The sequence below is a fragment of the Salmo salar genome, chromosome ssa29 (assembly GCF_905237065.1).
Source record: "Salmo salar chromosome ssa29, Ssal_v3.1, whole genome shotgun sequence".
NCBI classification, from domain to species: domain Eukaryota; kingdom Metazoa; phylum Chordata; class Actinopteri; order Salmoniformes; family Salmonidae; genus Salmo; species Salmo salar.
Window position 1 is genome coordinate 23,677,922 of NC_059470.1, and position 12,818 is coordinate 23,690,739.

The 12,818-nt window shown below is 44.5% G+C and overlaps 1 protein-coding gene across 1 annotated transcript in view; it reads right to left on the bottom strand.

The window, feature by feature from the left end:
• Positions 1-12,818, bottom strand: part of LOC106590429 (histone-lysine N-methyltransferase 2C) — a 235,249-nt gene that overhangs the window by 35,321 nt on the left and 187,110 nt on the right. The window contains exons 27-32 of the mRNA XM_014181457.2: positions 10,436-10,540; positions 9,899-9,946; positions 8,326-8,463; positions 2,026-2,058; positions 1,253-1,375; positions 431-578 (exon numbers count right to left, since the gene is read on the bottom strand). Of these exons, the coding sequence (XP_014036932.2) occupies positions 431-578; positions 1,253-1,375; positions 2,026-2,058; positions 8,326-8,463; positions 9,899-9,946; positions 10,436-10,540 (595 nt within the window). The remainder of the gene's footprint in view (positions 1-430; positions 579-1,252; positions 1,376-2,025; positions 2,059-8,325; positions 8,464-9,898; positions 9,947-10,435; positions 10,541-12,818) is intronic.

Sequence of the window (12,818 nt, forward strand, 5' to 3'; positions counted from 1 at the left end):
AGGAGCTCTCTGGTTACACATTATATTGACTTATACCATTGCATTGTTGGATACTCGTTTCTGATGGGCTTGAAGGGCATTCTAGAGACACATTATTATTATACTGGCACTTTCTATGTCACTTACAATGTGGATCACCTTGAGGCAAATGTAGTTTGGGCTTTAGTATAAAAAATACATCCTATTCATTGATGGAGATATTAACGCTAACAAGTGAGCAGACCTCAGAGGGAAAAAAAGTGTTTAAAAAGCGAACTACAATGAAGTCCAAACAATGGAGGAAAACATAGTCAAGAAGACTCAATAGATAAGTTAAAAAATAAAACAGCATCCAATTGATTGCCTTCCAGCAGTTGTCTTTGAAGGTGAAAGCAATGCTCTAGTAATACGCCGGATGGGTACAACAGCTTCCTGCTATGCCAACTCTTACCTCATATTCTCTTGGAAAGGCATTCTGTGGATGGGTGAGAAGTTGCCGGGGCCTGTGCCGCCGGACATCATGGGAGTTGGAGGAAAATGGGGGTTGGGCCCCATCATGCCGTTTATCATTGGCATCCGGGGGAACATCCCACCGTCGCCTGCAACAGAGAGCATAGAGAATGTCAGATCAGTAGTTCCATACATACATTGATTATACAAAACATCAAGAACACCTAATCTTTCCAAGACAAACTGACCAGGTGAAAGCTATGATCTCTTATTGATGTCACTTGTTAAATCCACGTCAGTCAGTGTAGATTATGAGGTGGAGACAGGTTAAAGAAAGATTTTTAAGCCTTGAAACAATTGAGGCATGGATTGTGCATGTGTGCCATTCAGAGGGTGAAATGGGCAAGACAAAATATTTAAGTGCCTTTGAACACTCAACAGTTTCCTGTGTATCAAGAACGGTCCACCACCCAAAGGACATCCAGCCAACTTGACAACTATGGGAAGCATTAGATTCAAAATGGGTCAGCATCTCTGTGGAACACTTTTGACACCTTGTAGAGTCCATGCCCTAACAAATTCAGGCTGTTCTGAGGGCCAAATAGGTGGATGCAACTCAATATTAAGGTGTTCCTAATGTTTGGTATACTCACGTGTACATCCTCATGTCCTGTTGATTATGTGAACATGACATGCATATAAATCAATGCGATCCTCAATCAATAAATGCTCATGGCTACACATTCATTTTACAGTCAATAGTAGATTAGATAAAAATGTGACCAAATACAATTCTCCAAGAGGCTTGGGGTGGTGGTGGTACCTGGGTTTGGAAGGGCCATGGCTCCAGGTCCATTGGCCCCAGGGTGAGACAGCTGTGGAGGCTGGCTGGTGCTGGGACTAAGAACCGCTGTGAAGAGGTCCTCCACATCCTTTCCCTCCAGCTCTTTAGGCAATGAAATAAATTACGTTGATGCGCGTATTTTATAAAAAAACAACTCTTTCTCCCCAATTTCGTGGTATCCAATTGGTAGTTACAGTCTTGTGCCATCGCTGAAACTCCTGTACGGACACGGGAGAGGCGAAGGTCGAGAGCCATGAATCCTCCGAAACACGACCCTGCCAAGCCACACTGCTTCTTGACACACTGCTCGCTTTATCCGAAAGCCAGCCACACCAATGTGTCGGAGGAAACGCCGTACAACTGGCAACCGTGTCAGCGCACATGCGCCCGGACCGCCACAGGAGTCGCTAGAGCGCGATGGGACAAGGACATCCCTGCCAGCCAAACCGTCCCCTAACTCAGACGACACTGGGCCAATTGTGCATCGCCTCATGGGTCTCCCGGTCGTGGCCGGCTGCGACACAGCCCGGAATCGACCTCGGGTCTGTAGTGAAGCCTCAAGCACTGCGATGCTGCGCACGTACTTTAAACCACCATCAATAAGTGTCGTTCAAATCTTTCAATTATATAAGTTATCTTTCAATTATATAGAACTGATCATCGCTGACATACAACTGAATGAACAACTCTCAGAAGAACAATCTAGGTTGGGCCTTAATGGGCCTGAAAAGATTAATATCAAAACCACAAACCTGGGATTTTGTAGAGTTTACTGAGAATTGCACCTGAAAAAGACAAAGAAATGCTTATTACATTACTACAATGATATATACATATATATAGACACAGTACCAGTCAAAAGTTTGGACACACCTACGCATTCAATGTTTTTTATTTTTATTTTTACTATTTTCTACGTTGTAGAATACTAGTGAAGACATCAATACTAGGAAATAACACATACTGAATGATGTAGTAACCAAAAAAGTATTAAACAAATCCAAACATATTTTTTAAAGTAGCCACCCTTTGCCTTGACAGTTTTGCACACTCTTGGCATTCTCTCAATGAGCTTCATGAGGTAGTCACCTGGAATTAATTTAAATTAACAGGTGTCCCTTCTTAAGTTCATTTGTGGAATTTCTTTCCTTCTTAATGTTTTTGAGCCAATCAGTTGTGTTGTGACATGGTAGGGGTGGAATACAGAAGATAGCCCTATTTGGTAAAAGACCAAGTCCATACTATGGCAAGAACAGCTACAATAGGCAAAGAGAAATGACAGTCTATCATCACTTTAAGACATGAAGGTCAGTCAATGCAGAACATTTCAAGAACTTTGAAAGTTTCTTCAAGTGCAGTCGCAAAAACCATCAAGCACTATGATGAAACTGGCTTTCATGAGGACCGCCACAGGAAAGGAACACCCAGAGTAACCTATGCTTCAGAGGATAAGTTCATTAGCGTTACCAGCCTCAGAAATTGCAGCCCAAATAAATGCTTCATAGACTTCAAGTAACAGACATATCTCAACATTAACTGTTCAGAGGAGACTGCATGAATCAGGCCTTCATGGTCGAATTGCTGCAAAGAAACCACTACTAAAGGACACCAATAAGAAGAAGAGACTTGCTTAGGCCGAGAAACACAAGCAGTGGACATTAGACCGGTGGAAATCTGTCCTTTGATCAGATGAGTCCGAAAAATTCAAGGAACACTTAACTAACATGGCTATCACAGCATTCTGTAGCGATATGCCATCCCATCTGTTTTGTTCACAGTGGGACTATCATTTGTTTTTCAACAGGACAATAACCCAACACACCTCCAGGCTATGTAAGGGCTATTTGACCAAGAAGGAGAGTGATGAAGTGCTGCATCAGATGACCTGGCCTCCATAATCACCCAACCTCAACCCAATTGAGATGGTTTGGGATGAGTTGGAACCACAGAGTGAAGGAAAGTCAGCCAACAAAAGCTCAGCATATGTGGGAACTCCTTCAAGACAGTTGGAAAAGCATTCCTCATGAAGCTGGTTGTGAATCCAAGATGGCGTAGCAGTGCAGACGTGGTTTGTAGTCCTCTTTTGTATATATTCCAATTTATTTGTCAATCTCTTTTTCCATTTTTAAATTAAATATACCTTCCGGTAACCCACCTCACTCAATGTGACACAGATCCGCAATTTTTTTTTAGACCCTATAGCCAAAACTTTCATCTGAAGGTAGCCAGCTAATTAGCTAAGTTACTAGCTATTTAGTCATTGTTAGCTACTGCTAGCGGCCTTTACCCTCTGCTCAGGCACCAGCCGTTTTTTTAGCCTGGATAATACCTGCCAGCCTCGGACTGTTTTTCTCCACTACAACGCCAGATTCCTGCCGTAAAATTTGGACCATATAACATCACAGTTAGCTAGCGGAAAATGACTGACCAAGCCCCAAAGCTAGCCCTGAGCCAGGCGCATCCCCCGTCTAGCAAACGAAATTACCACAACTACAATACCTCTTTCGCCATCTGACCCTGTCCCTTCGTCGACACTGCGCCCCGACGCAGACATAATTCCATCAGCTGTGCCTTCAACCGGACTTTGTCGGATGACGGAGCAGACGCTTCTACTTACCCCGGACTGCTAACTTTAAACGCCGTGTCTCCCACGTGCTAGCGTAGTAACGACTACCTAGCGTCTTCCCTGTTTCATCTATTGCTGTACACTGGACCCTATGATCACTTGGCTACATAGCTGATGCCTGCTGGACTGTTCATTTATCACGGTACTCCACTTTGTTTACATTTGTTTTTCTGTCGGCCCTAGCCCCGAACTCAGGCCCTGTGTGTAGTTAACCGACACTCTCTGCCCATTCATCGCCATTTTACCTGTTGTTGTTGACTTAGCTCATTAGCTGTTGTTGTCTTACCAGTTGTTGACTTAGCTAGCTCTCCCAATCAACACCTGTGATTGCTTTATGTCTCTCTCAAATGTCAATATGCCTTGTATACTGTTGTTTAGGATAATTATCATCGTTTTAGTTTACTGCGGAGCCCCTAGTCCCACTGTACATGCCTTAGATACCTCCTTTGTCCCACCTCCCACACATGCGGTAACCTCACCCAGTATAACCAGCATGTCCGGAGATGCAACCTCTCTTATCATCACTCAGTGCCTGGGCTTACCTCCACTGTACACGCACCCCACCCGTCTGCACATTACACCCTGAATCTTTTCTACCACGCCCAGAAATCTGCTCCTTTTATTCTCTGTCCCCAACGCACTAGACGACCAGTTTTGCTAGCTTTTAGCCGTACCCTCATCCTACTCCTTTTTTGTTCCTCGGGTGACGTGGAGGCTAACCCAGGCCCTGCGTGTCCCCAGGCACTCTCATTTGTTGACTTCTGTAATCGAAAAAGCCTTGGTTTCATGCATGTTATCAGAAGCCTCCTCCCTAAGTTTGTTTTACTCACTGCTTTAGCACACTCTGCCAACCTTGATGTCCTTGCCGTATCTGAATCCTGGCTTAGGAAGGCCATCAAAAATTCTGAGATTTCCATACCCAACTACAACATTTTCCGTCAAGATAGAACTGACAAAGAGGGAGGAGTTGCAATCTACTGCAGAGATAGCTTGCAAAGTTGTCATACTTTCCAGGTCTATGCCCAAACAGTTCGCGCTTCAAATTGTAAAAATTTATCTCTTCAGAAATAAGTCTCTCACTATTGCCACCTGTTATAGACCCCCCTCAGCTCCCAGCTGTGCCCTGGACACCATATGTGAATTTATTGCCCCCCATCTATCTTCAGAGTTCGTTCTGTTAGGTGACCTAAACTGGGATATGCTTAACACCCCAGCAGTCCTACAATCTAAGCTAGATGCCCTCAATCTCACACAAATTATCAAGGAAACCACCAGGTACAACCTTAAACCCTCATAGATATTATCCTGACCAACTTGCCCTCCAAATACACCTCTGCTGTTTTCAATCAGGATCTCAGCGATCACTGCCTCATTGCCTGCATTCGCGGTCAAACGACCACCCCTCATCACTGTCAAACGCTCCCTAAAACACTTCAGCGAGCAGGCCTTTCTAATCAACCTGGCCCAGGTATCCTGGAAGGATATTGACCTCATCCCGTCAGTCGAGGATGCCTGGTCGTTCTTTAAAAGTAATTTCCTCACCATCTTAAATAAGCATGCCCCTTTCAGACCTGACTGCCCTTGACCAGCACAAAAACATCCTGTGGCAGACTGCAATAGCATCGAATAGTCCCCGCGATATGCAACTGTTCGGGGAAGTCAGGAACCAATACACAGTGTCAGTCAGGAAAGCAAAGGCTAGCTTTTTAAAACAGAAATTTGCATCCTGTAGCTCTAACTCCAAAAAGTTTTGGGACACTGTAAAGTCCATGGAGAACAAGAGCACCTCCTCCCAGCTGCCCACTGCACTGAGGCTAGGTGACATGGTCACCACCGATAAATCCATGATAATCGAAAATTTCAATAAGCATTTCTCTATGGCTGGCCATGCTTTCCTCCTGGCTACCCCAACCCCGGCCAACAGCTCCACACCCCTCGCAGCTACTTGCCCGAGCCTCCCCAGCTTCTCCTTCACCCAAATCCAGATCGCAGATGTTCTGAACGAGCTGCAAAACCTGGACCCGTACAAATCAGCTGGGCTAGACAATCTGGATCCTCTCTTTCTAAAATTATCCGCCGCCATTGTTGCAACCCCTATTACCAGTCTGTTCAACCTCTCTTTTGTTTCGTCCGAGATCCCTAAAGATTGGAAAGCTGCCGCGGTCATCCCCCTCTTCAAAAGGGGGTGACACTCTAGACCCAAACTGTTACAGACCTATATCCATCCTGCCCTGCCTTTCTAAAGTCTTTGAACGCCAAGTTAATAAACAGATCACTGACCATTTCGAATCCCACCGTACCTTCTCCGTTGTGCAACCCGGTTTCCGAGCCGGTCACGGGTGCACCTCAGCCACGCTCAAGGTACTAAACAATTTCATAACCACCATCGATAAAAGACAGTACTATGCAGCCGTCTTCATCGACCTGGCCAAGGCTTTCGACTCTGTCAATCACCGTATTCTTATTGGCAGACTCAATAGCCTTGGATTCTGAAATGACTGCCTCGCCTGGTTCACCAACTACTTCGCAGACAGAGTTCAGTGTGTAAAATCGGAGGGCCTGTTGTATCTTTAAAATGGTGTATAATACTTGTATGTTTGAGGAATTTTAATTATGAGATTTATGTTTTGAATTTGGCGCCCTGCAATTTCACTGGCTGTTGTCGATGTGGGACGCTAGCGTCCCAAAGAGGTTAACATGTGTAAATATTTGTATGAACATAACAATATTCAACAACTGAGACATAAACCGAACAAGTTCTACAGACATGTGACTAACGGAAATTGAATAATGTGTCCCTGAACAAAGGGGGGTTCAAAATCAAAAGTAACGGTCAGTATCTGGTGTGGCAACCAGCTGCATTAAGTACTGCAGTGCATCTCCTCCTCATGAACTGTACCAGATTTGCCAGATCTTGCTGTGAGATGTTACCCCACTCTTCCACCAAGGCACCTGCAAGTTCCCGGACATTTCTGGTGGGAATGGCCCTAGCCCTCACACTCCGATCCAACAGGTCCCAGACGTGCTCAATGGGATTGAGATCTGGCCTCTTCGCTGGCCATGGCAGAACACTGACATTCCTGTCTTGCAGAAAATCACGCACAGAACGAGCAGTATGGCTGGTGGCGAATCCGACCATCCCCCCTGGTGAGACAAGACCGCGACTCGTCAGTGAAGAGCACTTTTTGCCAGTCCTGTCTGGTCCAGTGACGGTGGGTTTGTGCCCATAGGCGACGTTGTTGCCGGTGATGTCTGGTGAGGACCTGCCTTACAACAGGCCTACAAGCCCTCAGTCCAGCCTCTCCCAGCCTATTGCGGACAGTCTGAACACTGATGGAGGGATTCTGGGCTAACTCGGGCAGTTGTTGTAGCCATCCTGTACTTGTCCCGCAGGTGTGATGTTCGGATGTACCAATCCTGTGCAGGTGTTGTTACACGTGGTCTGCCACTGCGAGGACAATCAGCTGTCCGTCCTGTCTCCCTGTAGCGCTGTCTTAGGCGTCTCACAATACGGACATTGCAATTTATTGCCCTGGCCACATCTGCAGTCCTCATGCCTCCTTGCAGCATGCCTAAGGCACGTTCACGCAGATGAGCAGGGACCCTGGGCATCTTTCTTTCGGTGTTTTTCAGAGCCAGTAGAAAGACCTCTTTAGTATCCTAAGTTTTCATAACTGTGACCTAAATTGCCTACTGTCTGTAAGTGTCTTAACGACCGTTACACAGGTGCATGCTCATTAATTGTTTATGGTTCATTGAACAAGCATGGGAAACAGTGTTTAAACCATTTACAATTAAGATCTGTGAAGTTATTTGGATTTTTACAAATTAACTTTGAAAGACAGGTTCCTGAAAACGGGACAAGGGATAAATCTCTGCCAAGAAAACAGGGTAGACTTCCCTATTTGTCAACACTTAACTTTGCGGGAACATCAGTTAAACTGAGCAGACATTATTTACTTAGCTTTCCATGATTTTGTAATCTGGCATTTGATTCGACCACCATGGCTTCTATATACACTGCAGTTGCTCCATGTGATGGATACTGTACAGCGCATACGCGACAGAAGTACGCAACTCTAGGAAGAAATACTTATTTTTCAATCTTGACTTTTAGGGGCAGTTTCACAGACACAGATTAAGCGTAGTTCTGGCTAAAAAAGTGCTTTCAGTGGAGATTGTTCTTTGCTAATGCTTTAGTCCAGGACTAGGCTTAATCTGCGTCTAGGAAACCAACCCTGAATCCATGTACTGATGTTGACCAGGGAAACCAGGTGGTGTGCAACTCTCTGGCCAATTATACATCAATACATCCGTGAGTGGGAGGAGAAAACAGACACTGAAGCCCTGGAGATTTACACCTCTGCTCTTCATCGATTAAGTAGCACATCTGGTAGACAGTCAGAATTCAACATGGCCGCCTTACCATCTGCGACCATCTTGTCCAGTTCTGGGCTCAGGATGACATCCAGAGGCTCCTCCTGTAGAGCCCTGGGCCCCCGGCCTGCAGAGCCCTGACAGGACCCAATGGGATCATCAGAGATGGGGGCCATGTCCAGACCAGCTAGGGGATGGCAGAAAAGGACAAAAGGATGTTGAGGGGAGGGTGGTCACACAGACACATGCATGCAGATGTGCGCACACACCCACACAGTACACTTTTATGTTAAAAATCAACACACTAGCCCCCCACCCCACCCACTAACCAACCCCCATAAAAACTGGAAGCTGTCACACCAAAGAGTAAATCAGAGTTGACGGGCAATTTATTTTAGAACTGTGTCTGAGTGCTGGGCATTGGAGGAAGAAAAAAAAAAAGAGCGAGAGGAAGAAGGAGAGGAGAGAGAGCTGATCATTCATGTCATGGTTGTAAAATAAGCTCTCCATGCATTTTCTTCCCCTAACAAAATTTTCCAAGAATAGCAATAAACTAATTTGTGTTGCCTGCTCGACAGAGTGGAAAGGGGGGGGTTGTCTTAAGAAATAGCCACACTACTTTCATCATCGTTCCGATCCTGCCCACATTCGAATAAACGAGGGCTTAATCAATGAAAAAAGTTATGGGAGATTGCAATGATTAATCATCATAACCGCTGTCTTTAACATCAGAGGGGGTCGGAGGTTCATGCACATTTTACTGTGGCGCACACTCGACTAGTTTGCCATGTTGTTTTTTTGTCGGAAAAAGCTACTTTGCTTGTGACCTTAAATTAACTGGATATATGGGAAGAGATGCATTGAGACCACAGATACTGCATATGGCCTGAAAGGAAAGAATAAAGGCTAAAGTAACTTATTGTTTTTATAAAACTAGTCATCTGCTTCAGGGCATTCAGGCGTTCTTGTAAGACACAGTTTGTTCTCAAATAATCTCTCGGACAAATAGAAGGGTGGAAAATGAAAATCACTATACAACACTGCAAAACTGGATAGATAAAATACATTTCTTTGTTTCACAGACTCAAGGCGACAGAGAAAAAAGGAAACCTTGCCGGCTCAATAGATAAAATACTCATTGCTACTCAGGTAACTGCTCCATGGAATGCCAGAACTGTGAGACATGCTGAGTCATTCAGTTCAAACTTTGTTACATTGTATGACTAGAGGAAGCTCACTTTTTAACCCACACAACTTACTCAGCTGGGGTGAAAAGGTAGTAAACACTAAAACATATCAAATGAAACCAACTGAACTACATAAAAAACATTTGTGAAAAATATATATATATATTTTTAATGGGCACCTCTAATCATTTTTTCACCCAATACCACTGAACAGTCCATAGACATGCAGATTGGTGCGTGGTTAGTAACACTGCAGTAGTTAGTCAAAGAGACTGTACAGTGCTACAGCGTGAGAGAGGAGTGGGGTGCACAGACCACAGATCAAGAGAGAAGGAAGGACATGCAAACGCAGTGAGCAGGCCCGGAGTGGGAGAAGTGGAGGGAAGGGGCAGCTCTACTCCTAAGAGGCCAGACGGGCCCGAGGACTTCTCTTACCAAAAGGAGAAGGAGGGCTGTCGACCTGGAAAGGGCATAAATCAAGACCTACAAGAACCCAAAACCAGATGATTATAAACTGAGGGGGAGAAAAGCAGGTGTAATAAAATGCTAATGCTATTGCTACTACTTGAAGCAGCTCAATGTGATGCTACACCATCTTGTCATAGTTGTGACATAATATCAACAACCATCATAACACGTCCTAGCACAGACCTGGGTTTGTATAGTATTAGTTATCTTTCAAATATGCAGGCATCAAGACAGGCCTTTCAAGTAAACTGTTCAAAAGCAAAGCAAAAATAATGCACACAGACAGAAGGGTTGGCCAGAGTAGGCACTGCAAACCAAGAGTATTATTCGATGTGCAATACAAGTGAAGGAAAATGCCAAATCATAAGTAAAGATGCAACAGAGAAATTCCATAGGTGTTTGTGTATGGCGTTGACCTTGCTAGTGACAGGGAGAGTGCGCATTTGAGTGGGCAGAGGAGACAGGAAGTGGAGGCTGCCATTTTGGAGAAGGGGAGGGGTCTACCTGAGTCATTCCCCTGCTTCACCAGATCATCCGACAGCATTCCCAGGAGATCTGCATCCGTGCTCAGGACTTCCGGAAGGTCCACTAAGGGATCCTCGGAATTGGCTGGAGATGGAGATGATATACATACCCCATAATGACAAAGCGAAAACAGGGTTTTAGAATTTTTTGCAAATGTATTAAAAATAAAAACAGAAATACCTTATTAACATAAGTATTCAGACCCTTTGCTATAAGACTCGAAATTGAGCTCAGGTGCATCCTGTTTCCATTGATTATGCTTGACTACAACTTGATTGAAGTCCACCTGTGGTGAATTCAATTGATTGGACATGATTTCGAAAGGCAGTGCATGTCAGAGCAAAAATCAAGCCATGAGGTCAAGGGTGACAGCTTCCTAGAGCTTGTCTGTCGAGCTCTGAGATAGGATTGTGTCGAGGCACAGATCTGGGGAAGGGTACCAAAACATTTCTGTAGCATTGAAGGTCCAAGAACACAGTGGCCGCCATCATTCTTAATAAATGGAAAAAGTTTGGAACCACCGAGACACTTCCTAGAGCTTGGCGCCCAGCCAAACTGAGCAATCGGGGGGGGGAGGGCGTTGGTCAGGGAGGCGACCAAGAACACGATGGTCACTCTGACAGATCTCCAGAGTTCCTCTGAGAACCTGATAGAAGGACAACCATCTCTGCAGCACTCCACCAATCAGGCTTTTATGGTAGAGTGGCCAGACGGAAGTCCCTCCTCAGTAAAAGGCACAAGACAGGCACCTAAAGGACTCTCAAACCATGAGAAACAAGATTCTCTGGTCTGATGAAACCAAGCTTGAACTCTTTGGTTTGAATGCCAAGCGTCACGTTTGGAGTAAACCTGGCGCCATCCCTATTGTGAAGCATGGTGGTGGCAGCATCTTGCTGTGGGGATGTTTTCAGCAGCAGGGACTGGGAGACTAGTCAGGATCGAGGGAAAGATGAACGGAGCAAAGTACAGAGAGATCCTTGATGAAAACCTGCTCCAGAGTGCTCAGGACCTCAGTCTGGGGTGAAGGTTCACCTTCCAACAGGACAACGACCCTAAGCATACAGCCAAGACAACGCAGGAGTGGCTTCGGGACAAGTCTCTGAATGTCCTTGAGTGGTCCAGCCAGAGTCAGGACTTGAACACAATCAAACATCTCTGGAGAGACTTGAAAATAGTTGCGCAGCAATGCTCCCCATCCAACCTGACAGAGCTTGAGAGGATCTACAGAGAAGAATGGGAGAAATTACATGTGTGCAAAGGTGGTTGTAATCGCTGCCAAAGGTGCTTCAACAAAGTACTGAGTAAAGGATCTGAATACTTCTGTAAATGTGATCGTTTTTTATTTTTAATACATTTGTAAACATTTTACTGTTTTTCTTTGTCATCATGGGGTATTTTATGTAGATTGATGAGAAAAAAAAAATTTGGGGAATAAGGCTGTAACGTAACAACATTTGGAAAAAGTCAAGGGGTCTGAATACTTTCCAAATGCACTGTATATAGTCATACAATACATGGTTTCCTTAATATCTTAGAGAACTAACATTGTCCAAGGACCATATTCAAACTAAAAGCTGGGGAATGTCTTCAAAACAAGCAAATCTTCCGAGTGATTAGTGTGCTTCCCTCTGCTACAAATGACGGCAGGTAGCCTAGTGGTTAGAGCGTTGGACTAGTAACCGGAAGGTTGCAAGATCGAATCCCTGACCTGACAAGGTAAAAATCTGTCGTTCTGCCCCTGAACAAGGCAGATAACCCATGCAATTTGCCCTCCCACTCGGCTAAATTCCCCCTCTGGTCATTTAATTTTTTATTTTACCTTTATTTAACTAGGCAAGTCAGTTAAGAACAAATTCTTATTTTCAATGACAGCCTAGGAACACTAGGCTGTCATTGAAAATAAGAATTTGTTCTTAACTGACTTGCCTAGTTAAATAAAGGTAAAATAAAAAATTAAATGACCAGAGGGGGAATTTAGCCGAGTGGGAGGGCAAATTGCATTCTGAATGATACTAGATCAGGGGTCTTCAAAGTTTTCAGGCATGAGAGCTACTTTTAAAACATGTCGCAAGCTACTCATTTTTGTATAGCTTTCAAATAGGCACATTCTTTTCTTCTACCCTGCAACTCTTCCCCGGGTCCTTGGTGTCAATATAATGGTTAATAAACAGTATTTGGCATGACAGGGCCCATAACATTTTATTTTGTATTTTCCCAAATTCTGTTTTCTCAGTTAAATGTTTTCAGGTTTTGGATTCGTTTCAGTTTTTTTTACTCCCAATATACCAATTATTCATAGAGAAACAATGAAAATTGATGTTGAGTCCATGTCAATGCTTAAATCACATTAGAATTCCCCCTT